The sequence below is a fragment of the Pleurodeles waltl genome, chromosome 4_2 (assembly GCF_031143425.1).
Source record: "Pleurodeles waltl isolate 20211129_DDA chromosome 4_2, aPleWal1.hap1.20221129, whole genome shotgun sequence".
Lineage (NCBI taxonomy): Eukaryota > Metazoa > Chordata > Amphibia > Caudata > Salamandridae > Pleurodeles > Pleurodeles waltl.
Genome location: NC_090443.1, coordinates 957,105,321 through 957,120,715, shown reverse-complemented (window position 1 = coordinate 957,120,715; position 15,395 = coordinate 957,105,321). Strand labels below are relative to the sequence as shown.

The 15,395-nt window shown below is 48.0% G+C and overlaps 1 protein-coding gene across 6 annotated transcripts in view; it reads left to right on the top strand.

Annotated features, from left to right (window-relative positions):
• Positions 1-15,395, top strand: part of MAST2 (microtubule associated serine/threonine kinase 2) — a 1,054,635-nt gene that overhangs the window by 981,592 nt on the left and 57,648 nt on the right. For all 6 annotated transcript variants that reach the window (XM_069232766.1, XM_069232767.1, XM_069232770.1 and 3 more), the window contains 2 exons: positions 203-522; positions 3,075-3,290. In XM_069232766.1, coding sequence (XP_069088867.1) covers positions 203-522; positions 3,075-3,290 — 536 coding nt within the window. The remainder of the gene's footprint in view (positions 1-202; positions 523-3,074; positions 3,291-15,395) is intronic.

Genomic DNA, 15,395 nt, shown 5'->3' with positions numbered 1-15,395 from the left:
CATTAAACAGTTTGATTGACGCACCAACCTGCAGGCTGCTCAATACTATTTTTAAAGCTAAAACATTTTGAAGTGATTTTCTTGGTTTTGGCTTTTTGGTGATTTATCATTGAATTTGCTTAGCATGCATGCAAGAACCATTGGTGGTGGAAAAGGTGTAATTCATTGCTGTGTCTGATAGTGGTCCCTTGTTTGATTCCAGCCTTCGTAAGCGTCTGTCCGTCTCAGAGTCCTCGCACACCGAGAGTGACTCCAGCCCGCCACTCACGGTCCGGCGCCGCTGCTCAGCGCTAGTGGATATGCCTCGGTTTGCTATCTCTGCCGAGGAGGAGGGCGGTGCCCTGAAGAAGCCTCTGCAGCAGCAGCATGAGGGGGGGCTCCTCTCTGCTGTGACGTCACGGGAAGGAGTGCCTGTGTCCATCCCGGAGCAGCCCTTGGAGAGGCAACTCAAGCTGGATGAAGAGACGGTGACATCTTCCCCATCATCAGGGGCTAGTAACCTCAGCAGCTCAACTCTGACAGGTGTAGTAGAACGTAGAGCTACACTTAGGTTTATGGTCAAATTGTCTGCAATCTGGATAGTTCACTTGAGAAGACCTGCTTTCTGGATTCACAGTCCTTTCTATAGATTAAAAAAATGAATTGCCTTACTTCTTATGTACCTCCCGTTTGCTTTAATTATTCCCAATATTGATCTTTTGTATTGAAAAGCTGCACTTGTAATGCATATTCATGTGAGTGATACGTACTTCATTGTATGCCCCTGCTTTTCTCTGGTGTTTGCCGTGATGCAGTTTTTGTATAGTGTAGAACATGAATCGCGTTTTGTCTGCACACCCGCCCTCTATTTCTCTCCTCAGCCTCCCTTTTTCTGTAATCTTCAGGGTTTATCCCTTGTGATATGTACATTTCAATGGTTATCCTGGGATAGCCATATACCACTGGAAGTGTGGGGTGGTCAGAGATGAGGGTGAAACTGGATTAGTGCAACCTCAGCTAATAGTACCGATTAGGCATAGGTTAGTTCTGTGGGGCGGTGTGTGACACCCAGGTAAGAATAAAATTACCATTCATGTCACCTATCTCGATTGGTTAGGTACTTTAATAAAGGTGCATGCAGGTAAGGCTAAAATGGGATTGGGACTCAGTTGAGTGCTAATGTCTCATAGAGTCTTAAAAACAGGGACCAACATGTTTCTGCCCTCGCTATGTGCTGCAAGGTCAGGTGACTAGTCTCTGGTCTGGGTAATGCCGGGGGAGGTATCCCTTGTAGTCACACTCACTCCAAAGGGAAATACCGGTGGGTGTACCTACATGCCGGTGCCCAGAGTGCCTTTTCCTGGGACCTACCCTAGTATGAACAATCTGTTCAGGTAGGCCTTTTACCTTTTTTCATTTCACTCAGCGAGCACGCCTAATAGCAGCTACGTTTAGGGGATCCTAGACCCTGACGAATGCCTCTGACCATTTCAGCACAGTAATTTTATTCTTACCTCATCTGGATCCCTGATAATTATCCAGTAAGATTTATTTCAGCACTCCCACTGTCGTTTCTTTAACAACGAGGTTGAGTCCGCCCAGGTAGTACTATCTTACCTGGGTGGGGCTAGGTGGTCAAATGATGAAGCATGACACAATTATGTGTGTGAGACCACCTAGTCCGTAAAAGGAACTCCCTCTTGTAAGACACAGCCATCTTCATAGAGACACTCTACACACACCTCCCCATAGAACTAACCTACACCTAATCGGTACTATTAGCTGAGGGTGCACTAATCCAGTTTCACCCTCATCTCTGACCACCCCACACTTCCAGTGGTATATGGATGTGTTAATTTGTTTTGGGAGTATGTGTGGGGCGGTATGACTCCCACCACTCTCTTTTGTGTTCTAATATCCTGGGATAGCCTACATAAGTTGGCCTACCTCCCATATATTTCTGAAATTGTTCTTTCATCAATTTTTAGCTTTAAATGTTCACTTGCCTTGCCTGGTCGGGTAGGAAGCAGTAGGTGTGCGGTTTTTATTGTCTTGGTTGGTGTGGGTTTTACTCATATTTAATGAGCGCAGGGAAAGCCGAATTATTTCCCACATTCAAAAAATATCCAACACCATAACCTGCTTTAGATCAGTCTCACCTGATTAGACTAGTGACTTCTCAAAGTTGCTCATATAGCTTACTTTTTGGTAGTTAGGCCGAGCACAAGTGTTCTTTAGAAAACAATGCAAATTAAAACCGATCAGTCACATTTTTACCTGCCTTCTCTTGATCTTTCTAAAAGTAGGTGTGACATGTGAAGTAAAAGGCAAACTAGAAAGGCAGTTTGCAGAGGTGGCGCTGTGCGGGGGGAGGGCGGCAAGGAAGAGGAAGGTAAATATCGAGGTTAAAGAGCAGAGCCACGATAGCCCTGCTGGAGGGAATCAGGGAAACCTTCACAGTAAAGCACAATACAATAAAAACATAGTTATGTAAATCAGGCAAATATGAATTCAAAATTAAATAATGTAGTTTCTGATTTACCTAGAAGAATAAAGCACACAATTAGACATTGTAAGATACAGTCGGAGACAGGAGGCGACATGGACGATAATCGACGTACATGTCAAAAAAGAAAAAGCATCTCTAATGATGAAATGAGAAACTAGGGGCAAACGATGCAGGTGGCATTCATTTCTCCTCTGTGCATCTCTGGTTCTCCTTGGCAACAAACTGGATCCCGGAGAGGTCTTTAAGCAAACTTTAAAATAAGACGATTTTGCACACATGGTATAATATCCATTAGAAACTTTGCTAGTCAAATATTTATTATTTTGTGCACAAGGGATAACCCACTAATAACTATTTTCTTATAAGAGTATTGGTGTTTCAGTAAGAGATGGTGTCTGCCTGCAGTCCAAAGGTATTTCTTATAAAAGTGTACTTTAATAAACTGGTAGGGAGAAGAGAATATGATGCTGTTGATCCTGTAGTATATAAGAACTGAAGTTTGAATACAGAGTACTGTGTGAACAGGTATCCTGTCATCTTCCGTGAAAAAGCAATGGGCTTTAATGCGTTGTGTTTAAATTTCCAGCTGGGAGCAGCCCAGGCTTCTCTGATCAACGCATCCGCAGTAACAGCTACGAGGGGTCCGAGTTCACCACCCCGAAAGCCATCAGTGACTTGGCCGTGCGCAGGGCCCGGCATCGGCTGCTCTCGGGTGATTCTGTCGAGAAGCGCACCTCCAGACCCGTGAACAAGGTCATCAAATCCGCGTCGGCCACCGCGCTCTCCCTGATGATCCCCTCTGGTAAGCATCTGTAGCTGAGCCTAGTCACAGCGCTAGGAAGCCGCGCAGCAGGTACCAGCAGCACGGTCTGCGCCATCTCTGGCTGGAACTAGAGCGCAGGCTCTTTCACCCCCAAGCCCAGTCCAGGCGGCAGGGAATAGCTTTCAATTGACAAAATAAAACGCTTAACAATTTACATCAACTTGTTTCTAAGCATTTTTAAAGTATTTTAATAGATTTTTTTGTCAGTTGCCATGTTGTTGTGCTGTTATGTTTTTTTACCTTCATTGAGTATTTGCGTTTTCGTTGCTGCCTTACAGGTGGCGTGGTGCAGGGACAGAACAGGGTGGGTAGGTGTAAGGAAATGCCTCCTTGGCATGGTTGCCCCCTGACTTTTTGCCTTTGCTGATGCTATGTTTACAATTGAAAGTGTGCTGAGGCCTGCTAACCAGGCCCCAGCACCAGTGTTCTTTCCCTAACCTGTACTTTTGTATCCACAATTGGCAGACCCTGGCATCCAGATAAGTCCCTTGTAACTGGTACTTCTAGTACCAAGGGCCCTGATGCCAAGGAAGGTCTCTAAGGGCTGCAGCATGTCTTATGCCACCCTGGAGACCTCTCACTCAGCACAGACACACTGCTTGCCAGCTTGTGTGTGCTAGTGAGAACAAAACGAGTAAGTCGACATGGCACTCCCCTCAGGGTGCCATGCCAGCCTCTCACTGCCTATGCAGTATAGGTAAGACACCCCTCTAGCAGGCCTTACAGCCCTAAGGCAGGGTGCACTATACCATAGGTGAGGGTACCAGTGCATGAGCATGGTACCCCTACAGTGTCTAAACAAAACCTTAGACATTGTAAGTGCAGGGTAGCCATAAGAGTATATGGTCTGGGAGTCTGTCAAACACGAACTCCCCAGCACCATAATGGCTACACTGAAAACTGGGAAGTTTGGTATCAAACTTCTCAGCACAATAAATGCACACTGATGCCAGTGTACATTTTATTGTAAAATACACCACAGAGGGCACCTTAGAGGTGCCCCCTGAAACTTAACCGACTGTCTGTGTAGGCTGACTAGTTCCGGCAGCCTGCCACACCAGAGACATGTTGCTGGCCCCATGGGGAGAGTGCCTTTGTCACTCTGAGGCCAGTAACAAAGCCTGCACTGGGTGGAGATGCTAACACCTCCCCCAGGCAGGAGCTGTAACACCTGGCGGTGAGCCTCAAAGGCTCACCCCTTTGTCACAGCCCAGCAGGGCACTCCAGCTTAGTGGAGTTGCCCGCCCCCTCCGGCCACGGCCCCCACTTTTGGCGGCAAGGCTGGAGGGAACAAAGAAAGCAACAAGGAGGAGTCACTGGCCAGTCAGGACAGCCCCTAAGGTGTCCTGAGCTGAAGTGACTCTAACTTTTAGAAATCCTCCATCTTGCAGATGGAGGATTCCCCCAATAGGGTTAGGATTGTGATCCCCTCCCCTTGGGAGGAGGCACAAAGAGGGTGTACCCACCCTCAGGGCTAGTAGCCATTGGCTACTAACCCCCCAGACCTAAACACGCCCTTAAATTTAGTATTTAAGGGCTACCCTGAACCCTAGAAAATTAGATTCCTGCAACTACAAGAAGAAGGACTGCCTAGCTGAAAACCCCTGCAGAGGAAGACCAGAAGACGACAACTGCCTTGGCTCCAGAAACTCACCGGCCTGTCTCCTGCCTTCCAAAGATCCTGCTCCAGCGACGCCTTCCAAAGGGACCAGCGACCTCGACATCCTCTGAGGACTGCCCCTGCTTCGAAAAGACAAGAAACTCCCGAGGACAGCGGACCTGCTCCAAGAAAAGCTGCAACTTTGTTTCCAGCAGCTTTAAAGAACCCTGCAAGCTCCCCGCAAGAAGCGTGAGACTTGCAACACTGCACCCGGCGACCCCGACTCGGCTGGTGGCGATCCAACACCTCAGGAGGGACCCCAGGACTACTCTAAGACTGTGAGTACAAAAACCTGTCCCCCCTGAGCCCCCACAGCGCCGCCTGCAGAGGGAATCCCGAGGCTTCCCCTGACCGCGACTCTTTGAGTCCCAAGTCCCGACACCTGGGAGAGACCCTGCACCCGCAGCCCCCAGGACCTGAAGGACCGGACTTTCACTGGAGGAGTGACCCCCAGGAGTCCCTCTCCCTTGACCAAGTGGAGGTTTCCCCGAGGAACCCCCCCCTTACCTGCCTGCAGCGCTGAAGAGATCCCGAGATCTCTCATAGACTAACATTGCGAACCCGACGCTTGTTTCTACACTGCACCCGGCCGCCCCCGCGCTGCTGAGGGTGAAATTCCTGTGTGGGCTTGTGTGTCCCCCGGTGCCCTACAAAACCCCCCTGGTCTGCCCTCCGAAGACGCGGGTACTTACCTGCAAGCAGACCGGAACCGGGGCACCCCCTTCTCTCCATTCTAGCCCATGTGTTTTGGGCACCACTTTGAACTCTGCACCTGACCGGCCCTGAGCTGCTGGTGTGGTGACTTTGGGGTTGCTCTGAACCCCCAACGGTGGGCTACCTTGGACCAAGAACTAAGCCCTGTAAGTGTCTTACTTACCTGGTTAACCTAACAAATACTTACCTCCCCTAGGAACTGTGAAAATTGCACTAAGTGTCCACTTTTAAAACAGCTATTTGTGAATAACTTGAAAAGTATACATGCAATTTTGATGATTTGAAGTTCCTAAAGTACTTACCTGCAATACCTTTCGAATGAGATATTACATGTAGAATTTGAACCGGTGGTTCTTAAAATAAACTAAGAAAAGATATTTTTCTATATAAAAACCTATTGGCTGGATTTGTCTCTGAGTGTGTGTACCTCATTTATTGTCTATGTGTATGTACAACAAATGCTTAACACTACTCCTTGGATAAGCCTACTGCTTGACCACACTACCACAAAATAGAGCATTAGTATTATCTCTTTTTGCCACTATCTTACCTCTAAGGGGAACCCTTGGACTCTGTGCATGCTATTCCTTACTTTGAAATAGCACATACAGAGCCAACTTCCTACATTGGTGGATCAGCGGTGGGGTACAAGACTTTGCATTTGCTGGACTACTCAGCCAATACCTGATCACACGACAAATTCCAAAATTGTCATTAGAAATTCATTTTTGCAATTTGAAAAGTTTTCTAAATTCTTAAAAGTCCTGCTAGGGCCTTGTGTGTTAAGTCCCTGTTTAGCATTGTCTTTTAGAGTTTAAAAGTTTGTTAAAAGTTTGAAATTAGATTCTAGAAACAGTTTTAGATTCTTTAAAAAGTCTTCCAACTTTTAGCAAAATAATGTCTGATACAGAGATGAATGTGGTGGAACTCGACACCACACCTTACCTCCATCTTAAGATGAGGGAGCTAAGGTCTCTCTGTAATATCAAAAAAATAACCATTGGCTCCAGACCTACCAAAATTCAGCTCCAGGAGCTGTTGGCAGAGTTTGAAAAAGCCAACCCCTCTGATGATGACATCACAGAGGAAGAAATTAGTGACTTGGAGGCCAATGTCCCTCCTCCAGTCCTAAATAGGGAGAACAGGACCCCTCAAGTCCTGTCTCCAACTGTGTTAGTCAGAAATGGTGAGTCCCTCACAGGAGGGTCCCACATTTCTGAAATCACTGAGGATGCTCTCAGTGAAGATGACCTCCTGTTAGCCAGGATGGCCAAAAGATTGGCTTTAGAGAGACAGCTCCTAGCCATAGAAAGGGAAAGACAAGAGATGGGCCTAGGACCCATCAATGGTGGCAGCAATATAAATAGGGTCAGAGATTCTCCTGACATGTTAAAAATCCCCAAAGGGATTGTGACAAAATATGAAGATGGTGATGACATCACCAAGTGGTTCACAGCTTTTGAGAGGGCTTGTGTAACCAGAAAAGTTAACAGATCTCACTGGGGTGCTCTCCTTTGGGAAATGTTCACTGGAAAGTGTAGGGATAGACTCCTCACACTCTCTGGAAAAGATGCAGAATCTTATGACCTCATGAAGGGTACCCTGATTGAGGGCTTTGGATTCTCCACTGAGGAGTACAGGATTAGGTTCAGGGGGGCTCAAAAATCCTCGAGCCAGACCTGGGTTGACTTTGTTGACTACTCAGTGAAAACACTAGATGGTTGGATTCAAGGCAGTGGTGTAAGTAATTATGATGGGCTGTACAATTTATTTGTGAAAGAACACCTGTTAAGTAATTGTTTCAATGATAAACTGCATCAGCATCTGGTAGACCTAGGACCAATTTCTCCCCAAGAATTGGGAAAGAAGGCGGACCATTGGGTCAAGACAAGGGTGTCCAAGACTTCAACAGGGGGTGACCAAAAGAAAGGGGTCACAAAGACTCCCCAGGGGAAGGGTGATGAGACAACCAAAACTAAAAATAGTAAAGAGTCTTCTACAGGCCCCCAAAAACCTGCACAGGAGGGTGGGCCCAGAGCCTCTTCACAAAACAATGGGTACAAGGGTAAAAACTTTGATCCCAAAAAGGCCTGGTGTCATAGCTGTAAACAGCATGGACACCAAACTGGAGACAAGGCCTGTCCCAAGAAAGGTTCCACTCCAAACTCCCATCCAGGTAACACTGGTATGGCTAGTCTCCAAGTGGGATCAACAGTGTGCCCAGAGCAAATCAGGGTCCACACTGAAGCTACTCTAGTTTCTGAGGGTGGGGTGGATTTAGCCACACTAGCTGTCTGGCCGCCTAACATGCAAAAATACAGACAGCAACTCTTAATTAATGGGACTAGAATAGAGGGCCTGAGGGATACAGGTGCCAGTGTCACCATGGTGACAGAGAAACTGGTTTCCCCTGGCCAATACCTGACTGGAAATACTTACACAGTCACCAACGCTGACAATCAGAGAAAAGTACATCCCATGGCAATGGTTACTTTAGAATGGGGAGGGGTCAAGGGCCTGAAACAGGTGGTGGTCTCCTCAAATATCCCAGTGGACTGTCTGCTTGGAAATGACCTGGAGTCCTCAGCATGGGCTGGGGTAGAACTAAAAACCCATGCAGCAATGCTGGGTATCCCTGAACTGGTGTGTGTGAAAACAAGAGCACAATGCAAGGCACAGGGTGAACAAGTAGAGCTGGAGTCTGGAAGAATGGCCCAGCCTACCAAGAGGAAAGGAAAGTCAGTTGGGAAACCAACTGCAACACAGCAAAAGAAAGGGAACCTCTCTTCTCAGGAAGAAGTTCTGCCCTCTGAGGGAACTGAGCCTTTGGAGCTTGAACCTTATCAGGTTGAGCTCTTAGGCCCAGGGGGACCCTCAAGGGAGGAGCTGTGTAAGGGACAAGAAACCTGTCCCTCTCTTGAAGGCCTTAGGCAGCAAGCTGCTGAAGAGTCCAAAGGCAAGAAAAATGGAACGCATAGGGTCTATTGGGAAGATGGACTCCTGTACACTGAGGCCAGAGACCCCAAACCTGGTGCCACTAGGAGAGTGGTAGTGCCTCAGCTGTTCAGAGAGTTCATCCTAACATTGGCCCATGACATTCCCCTTGCTGGACATTTGGGACAAACCAAGACGTGGGAGAGGTTAGTCAACCACTTCTACTGGCCCAATATGTCCAACATGGTTAAGGAGTTTTGCCTCTCCTGCCCCACCTGTCAAGCCAGTGGTAAGACAGGTGGGCATCCAAAGGCCCCCCTCATTCCACTTCCAGTGGTGGGGGTTCCCTTTGAAAGAGTGGGTGTGGACATAGTTGGTCCACTAGAACCTCCCACAGCCTCAGGAAATCTGTATATCCTGGTAGTAGTGGATCATGCTACCAGGTATCCTGAAGCTATTCCCCTTAGGTCGACTACTGCCCCTGCAGTAGCCAAGGCCCTCATTGGTATTTTTACCAGAGTGGGTTTCCCTAAGGAGGTGGTGTCTGACAGAGGTACCAACTTCATGTCAGCATACCTAAAGCACATGTGGAATGAGTGTGGAGTGACTTATAAATTCACTACACCCTACCATCCACAAACTAATGGCTTAGTTGAGAGATTCAACAAGACATTAAAAGGCATGATCATGGGGCTCCCAGAAAAACTCAAAAGGAGATGGGATGTCCTCTTGCCATGTCTGCTTTTCGCTTACAGAGAGGTGCCACAGAAGGGAGTAGGATTCTCACCCTTTGAACTTCTGTTTGGTCATCCTGTAAGGGGACCACTTGCTCTTGTTAAAGAAGGCTGGGAGAGACCTCTCCATGAGCCTAAACAGGACATAGTGGACTATGTGCTTGGCCTTCGCTCTAGAATGGCAGAGTACATGGAAAAGGCAACCAAAAACCTTGAGGCCAGCCAACAACTCCAGAAGTTTTGGTATGACCAAAAGGCTGCACTGGTTGAGTTCCAACCAGGGCAGAAAGTCTGGGTTCTGGAGCCTGTGGCTCCCAGGGCACTCCAGGACAAATGGAGTGGCCCGTACCCAGTGCTAGAAAGGAAGAGTCAGGTCACCTACCTGGTGGACCTGGGCACAAGCAGGAGCCCCAAAAGGGTGATCCATGTGAACCGCCTTAAGCTCTTCCATGACAGGGCTGATGTGAATCTGTTGATGGTAACAGATGAGGATCAGGAGGCAGAGAGTGAACCTCTCCCTGATCTTCTGTCATCAGACCCAAAAGATGGCACAGTAGATGGAGTGATCTACTCAGACACCCTCTCTGGCCAACAGCAAGCTGATTGTAGGAGAGTCCTACAACAGTTTCCTGAACTCTTCTCCTTAACCCCTGGTCAGACACACCTGTGTACCCATGATGTGGACACAGGAGACAGCATGCCTGTCAAGAACAAAATCTTCAGACAGTCTGACCATGTTAAGGAAAGCATCAAGGTGGAAGTCCACAAGATGCTGGAATTGGGAGTGATTGAGCGCTCTGACAGCCCCTGGGCTAGCCCAGTGGTCTTAGTCCCCAAACCTCACACCAAAGATGGGAAGAAAGAAATGAGGTTTTGTGTGGACTACAGAGGGCTCAACTCTGTCACCAAGACAGATGCCCATCCAATTCCAAGAGCTGATGAGCTCATTGATAAATTAGGTGCTGCCAAATTCCTAAGTACCTTTGACTTGACAGCAGGGTACTGGCAAATAAAAATGGCACCTGGAGCAAAAGAAAAGACAGCATTCTCCACACCTGATGGGCATTATCAGTTTACTGTTATGCCCTTTGGTTTAAAGAATGCCCCTGCCACCTTCCAAAGGTTGGTGAATCAAGTCCTTGCTGGCTTGGAGTCCTTTAGCACAGCTTATCTTGATGATATTGCTGTCTTCAGCTCCACCTGGCAGGATCACCTGGTCCACCTGAAGAAGGTTTTGAAGGCTCTGCAATCTGCAGGCCTCTCTATCAAGGCATCCAAATGCCAGATAGGGCAGGGAACTGTGGTTTACTTGGGCCACCTTGTAGGTGGAGGCCAAGTTCAGCCACTCCAACCCAAGATCCAGACTATTCTGGACTGGGTAGCTCCAAAAACCCAGACTCAAGTCAGGGCATTCCTTGGCTTGATGGGTATTACAGGAGGTTTGTGAAGGGATATGGATCCATTGTGACAGCCCTCACTGAACTCACCTCCAAGAAAATGCCCAAGAAAGTGAACTGGACTGTGGAATGCCAACAGGCCTTTGACACCCTGAAACAAGCAATGTGCTCAGCACCAGTTCTAAAAGCTCCAGATTATTCTAAGCAGTTCATTGTGCAGACTGATGCCTCTGAACATGGGATAGGGGCAGTTTTGTCCCAAACAAATGATGATGGCCTTGACCAGCCTGTTGCTTTCATTAGCAGGAGGTTACTCCCCAGGGAGCAGCGTTGGAGTGCCATTGAGAGGGAGGCCTTTGCTGTGGTTTGGTCCCTGAAGAAGCTGAGACCATACCTCTTTGGGACTCACTTCCTAGTTCAAACTGACCACAGACCTCTCAAATGGCTGATGCAAATGAAAGGTGAAAATCCTAAACTGTTGAGGTGGTCCATCTCCCTACAGGGAATGGACTTTATAGTGGAACACAGACCTGGGACTGCCCATGCCAATGCAGATGGCCTTTCCAGGTTCTTCCACTTAGAAAATGAAGACTCTCTTGGGAAAGGTTAGTCTCATCCTCTTTCGTTTGGGGGGGGGTTGTGTAAGGAAATGCCTCCTTGGCATGGTTGCCCCCTGACTTTTTGCCTTTGCTGATGCTATGTTTACAATTGAAAGTGTGCTGAGGCCTGCTAACCAGGCCCCAGCACCAGTGTTCTTTCCCTAACCTGTACTTTTGTATCCACAATTGGCAGACCCTGGCATCCAGATAAGTCCCTTGTAACTGGTACCTCTGGTACCAAGGGCCCTGATGCCAGGGAAGGTCTCTAAGGGCTGCAGCATGTATTATGCCACCCTAGAGACCCCTCACTCAGCACAGACACACTGCTTACAAGCCTGTGTGTGCTAGTGAGAACAAAACGAGTAAGTCGACATGGCACTCCCCTCAGGGTGCCATGCCAGCCTCTCACTGCCTATGCAGTATAGGTAAGACACCCCTCTAGCAGGCCTTACAGCCCTAAGGCAGGGTGCACTATACCATAGGTGAGGGTACCAGTGCATGAGCATGGTACCCCTACAGTGTCTAAACAAAACCTTAGACATTGTAAGTGCAGGGTAGCCATAAGAGTATATGGTCTGGGAGTCTGTCAAACACGAACTCCCCAGCACCATAATGGCTACACTGAAAACTGGGAAGTTTGGTATCAAACTTCTCAGCACAATAAATGCACACTGATGCCAGTGTACATTTTATTGTAAAATACACCACAGAGGGCACCTTAGAGGTGCCCCCTGAAACTTAACCGACTGTCTGTGTAGGCTGACTAGTTCCGGCAGCCTGCCACACCAGAGACATGTTGCTGGCCCCATGGGGAGAGTGCCTTTGTCACTCTGAGGCCAGTAACAAAGCCTGCACTGGGTGGAGATGCTAACACCTCCCCCAGGCAGGAGCTGTAACACCTGGCGGTGAGCCTCAAAGGCTCACCCCTTTGTCACAGCCCAGCAGGGCACTCCAGCTTAGTGGAGTTGCCCGCCCCCTCCGGCCACGGCCCCCACTTTTGGCGGCAAGGCTGGAGGGAACAAAGAAAGCAACAAGGAGGAGTCACTGGCCAGTCAGGACAGCCCCTAAGGTGTCCTGAGCTGAAGTGACTCTAACTTTTAGAAATCCTCCATCTTGCAGATGGAGGATTCCCCCAATAGGGTTAGGATTGTGACCCCCTCCCCTTGGGAGGAGGCACAAAGAGGGTGTACCCACCCTCAGGGCTAGTAGCCATTGGCTACTAACCCCCCAGACCTAAACACGCCCTTAAATTTAGTATTTAAGGGCTACCCTGAACCCTAGAAAATTAGATTCCTGCAACTACAAGAAGAAGGACTGCCTAGCTGAAAACCCCTGCAGAGGAAGACCAGAAGACGACAACTGCCTTGGCTCCAGAAACTCACCGGCCTGTCTCCTGCCTTCCAAAGATCCTGCTCCAGCGACGCCTTCCAAAGGGACCAGCGACCTCGACATCCTCTGAGGACTGCCCCTGCTTCGAAAAGACAAGAAACTCCCGAGGACAGCGGACCTGCTCCAAGAAAAGCTGCAACTTTGTTTCCAGCAGCTTTAAAGAACCCTGCAAGCTCCCCGCAAGAAGCGTGAGACTTGCAACACTGCACCCGGCGACCCCGACTCGGCTGGTGGCGATCCAACACCTCAGGAGGGACCCCAGGACTACTCTAAGACTGTGAGTACAAAAACCTGTCCCCCCTGAGCCCCCACAGCGCCGCCTGCAGAGGGAATCCCGAGGCTTCCCCTGACCGCGACTCTTTGAGTCCCAAGTCCCGACACCTGGGAGAGACCCTGCACCCGCAGCCCCCAGGACCTGAAGGACCGGACTTTCACTGGAGGAGTGACCCCCAGGAGTCCCTCTCCCTTGACCAAGTGGAGGTTTCCCCGAGGAACCCCCCCCTTGCCTGCCTGCAGCGCTGAAGAGATCCCGAGATCTCTCATAGACTAACATTGCGAACCCGACACTTGTTTCTACACTGCACCCGGCCGCCCCCGCGCTGCTGAGGGTGAAATTCCTGTGTGGGCTTGTGTCCCCCCCGGTGCCCTACAAAACCCCCCTGGTCTGCCCTCCGAAGACGCGGGTACTTACCTGCAAGCAGACCGGAACCGGGGCACCCCCTTCTCTCCATTCTAGCCTATGTGTTTTGGGCACCACTTTGAACTCTGCACCTGACCGGCCCTGAGCTGCTGGTGTGGTGACTTTGGGGTTGCTCTGAACCCCCAACGGTGGGCTACCTTGGACCAAGAACTAAGCCCTGTAAGTGTCTTACTTACCTGGTTAACCTAACAAATACTTACCTCCCCTAGGAACTGTGAAAATTGCACTAAGTGTCCACTTTTAAAACAGCTATTTGTGAATAACTTGAAAAGTATACATGCAATTTTGATGATTTGAAGTTCCTAAAGTACTTACCTGCAATACCTTTCGAATGAGATATTACATGTAGAATTTGAACCGGTGGTTCTTAAAATAAACTAAGAAAAGATATTTTTCTATATAAAAACCTATTGGCTGGATTTGTCTCTGAGTGTGTGTACCTCATTTATTGTCTATGTGTATGTACAACAAATGCTTAACACTACTCCTTGGATAAGCCTACTGCTCGACCACACTACCACAAAATAGAGCATTAGTATTATCTCTTTTTGCCACTATCTTACCTCTAAGGGGAACCCTTGGACTCTGTGCATGCTATTCCTTACTTTGAAATAGCACATACAGAGCCAACTTCCTACAGTAGGCATTAAAGGACAGGCCAGGTTGCACTTGCCTGTTCTACAAAAGTTGCTTCTCTAGAGGAGGATTTATGCAGAGCAGTCAGGCGTCCGGGCTGTGCATGGCTTCTTCAGTCAGTCCTGGCTTTTTACCCAACAGCGTTTTGCATTCTGATATTTGCAGATCTTCGTATTCCATTATGGTGTGGAGCCTCAACTCTCGGCATGAAAAGTGCTGCTGGATAAAATAAAAAAATAAAAAAGACGGGTTGACTGTGTCTCATGAAATGATGCCACATGACAGCCATGTTGATGCCTTTTAATCATCAGGAATTGAGCAAAAGAATCTTGCACTGACCTCCATTTTAGTGAGAGGATGCCTTTTCTAATTATACCGCAGACTGAGACAACACTTGTGGATTTATCAGCAACAAATAGAAATGAATTGACTGCAGAAAAAGAAACTCCCATCAAAAGATGTGGTCCAGTGGTTAAGTCACCAGATGTGCACTAGGAGACGTGGATTCTTAATTGTAGGCTACCCATTTGAGTACATTCTGTGATTCTGACACTATTTAATCCCCTCAGACCTTCGTTTATTCACCTGGCAGCCGAGCAAGAGTCTAACTCCAGTTTCAAGTGCTATAACCAAGGATCACTTGCATGCATTTGATCCATACACGAGGCAGACAGCTGGATTCCTTAAACTCAGCTGAGGCAGAATTCGTTTTTTCCAGTGTTTATGTAGTTTGCCCAAGGATTCTGAATCTAGTTGGTTTTACTAAAGAATCTCCTGAGTCCTTATATTTTATGCCGAAATTTGATACATATGATTTGTTTTTTCACATGAAAACTATTGAACTTTAATCTGTGCTAGTATTTGAGAGCATTCTATGCCAAAACTCTTTAAATGTTTTTTTTAAGAAAAAGTAGAGAAAGTCTGTTACAGAAACGGTAATATTCGTTGAGAAGGTCTATACTCCTATGAATCCACATCCATATTTATATTGATAAATCTAAAATTTTAATCCTTAGCCATCATTTTTCATGCACCTTTTTTGTCTTTTGCAATCTTCCTTTTTAGGGTGGAGCCTGCGTATCGCTTGCGAGACGCTGTAGTAGTTAAAAAGGGCTTGAAGCCCCGTCCATGTCATGTCAGTGTCTTTCATTGGTTCGTGGGCTTGCCTTTTAAAATCTGCTTGCTTTCCTTAGTGGAAGGCATGCATACGTTGTGCCTTTTCTGCTGGTTAGCCCTCCTCGAGCGCAGCGACCAAGTACTGAAAACATTCAAGGCTCGCTGTTTTCCGTCCCGTTTGTGGACTACTGTAGGAAGTTGGCTC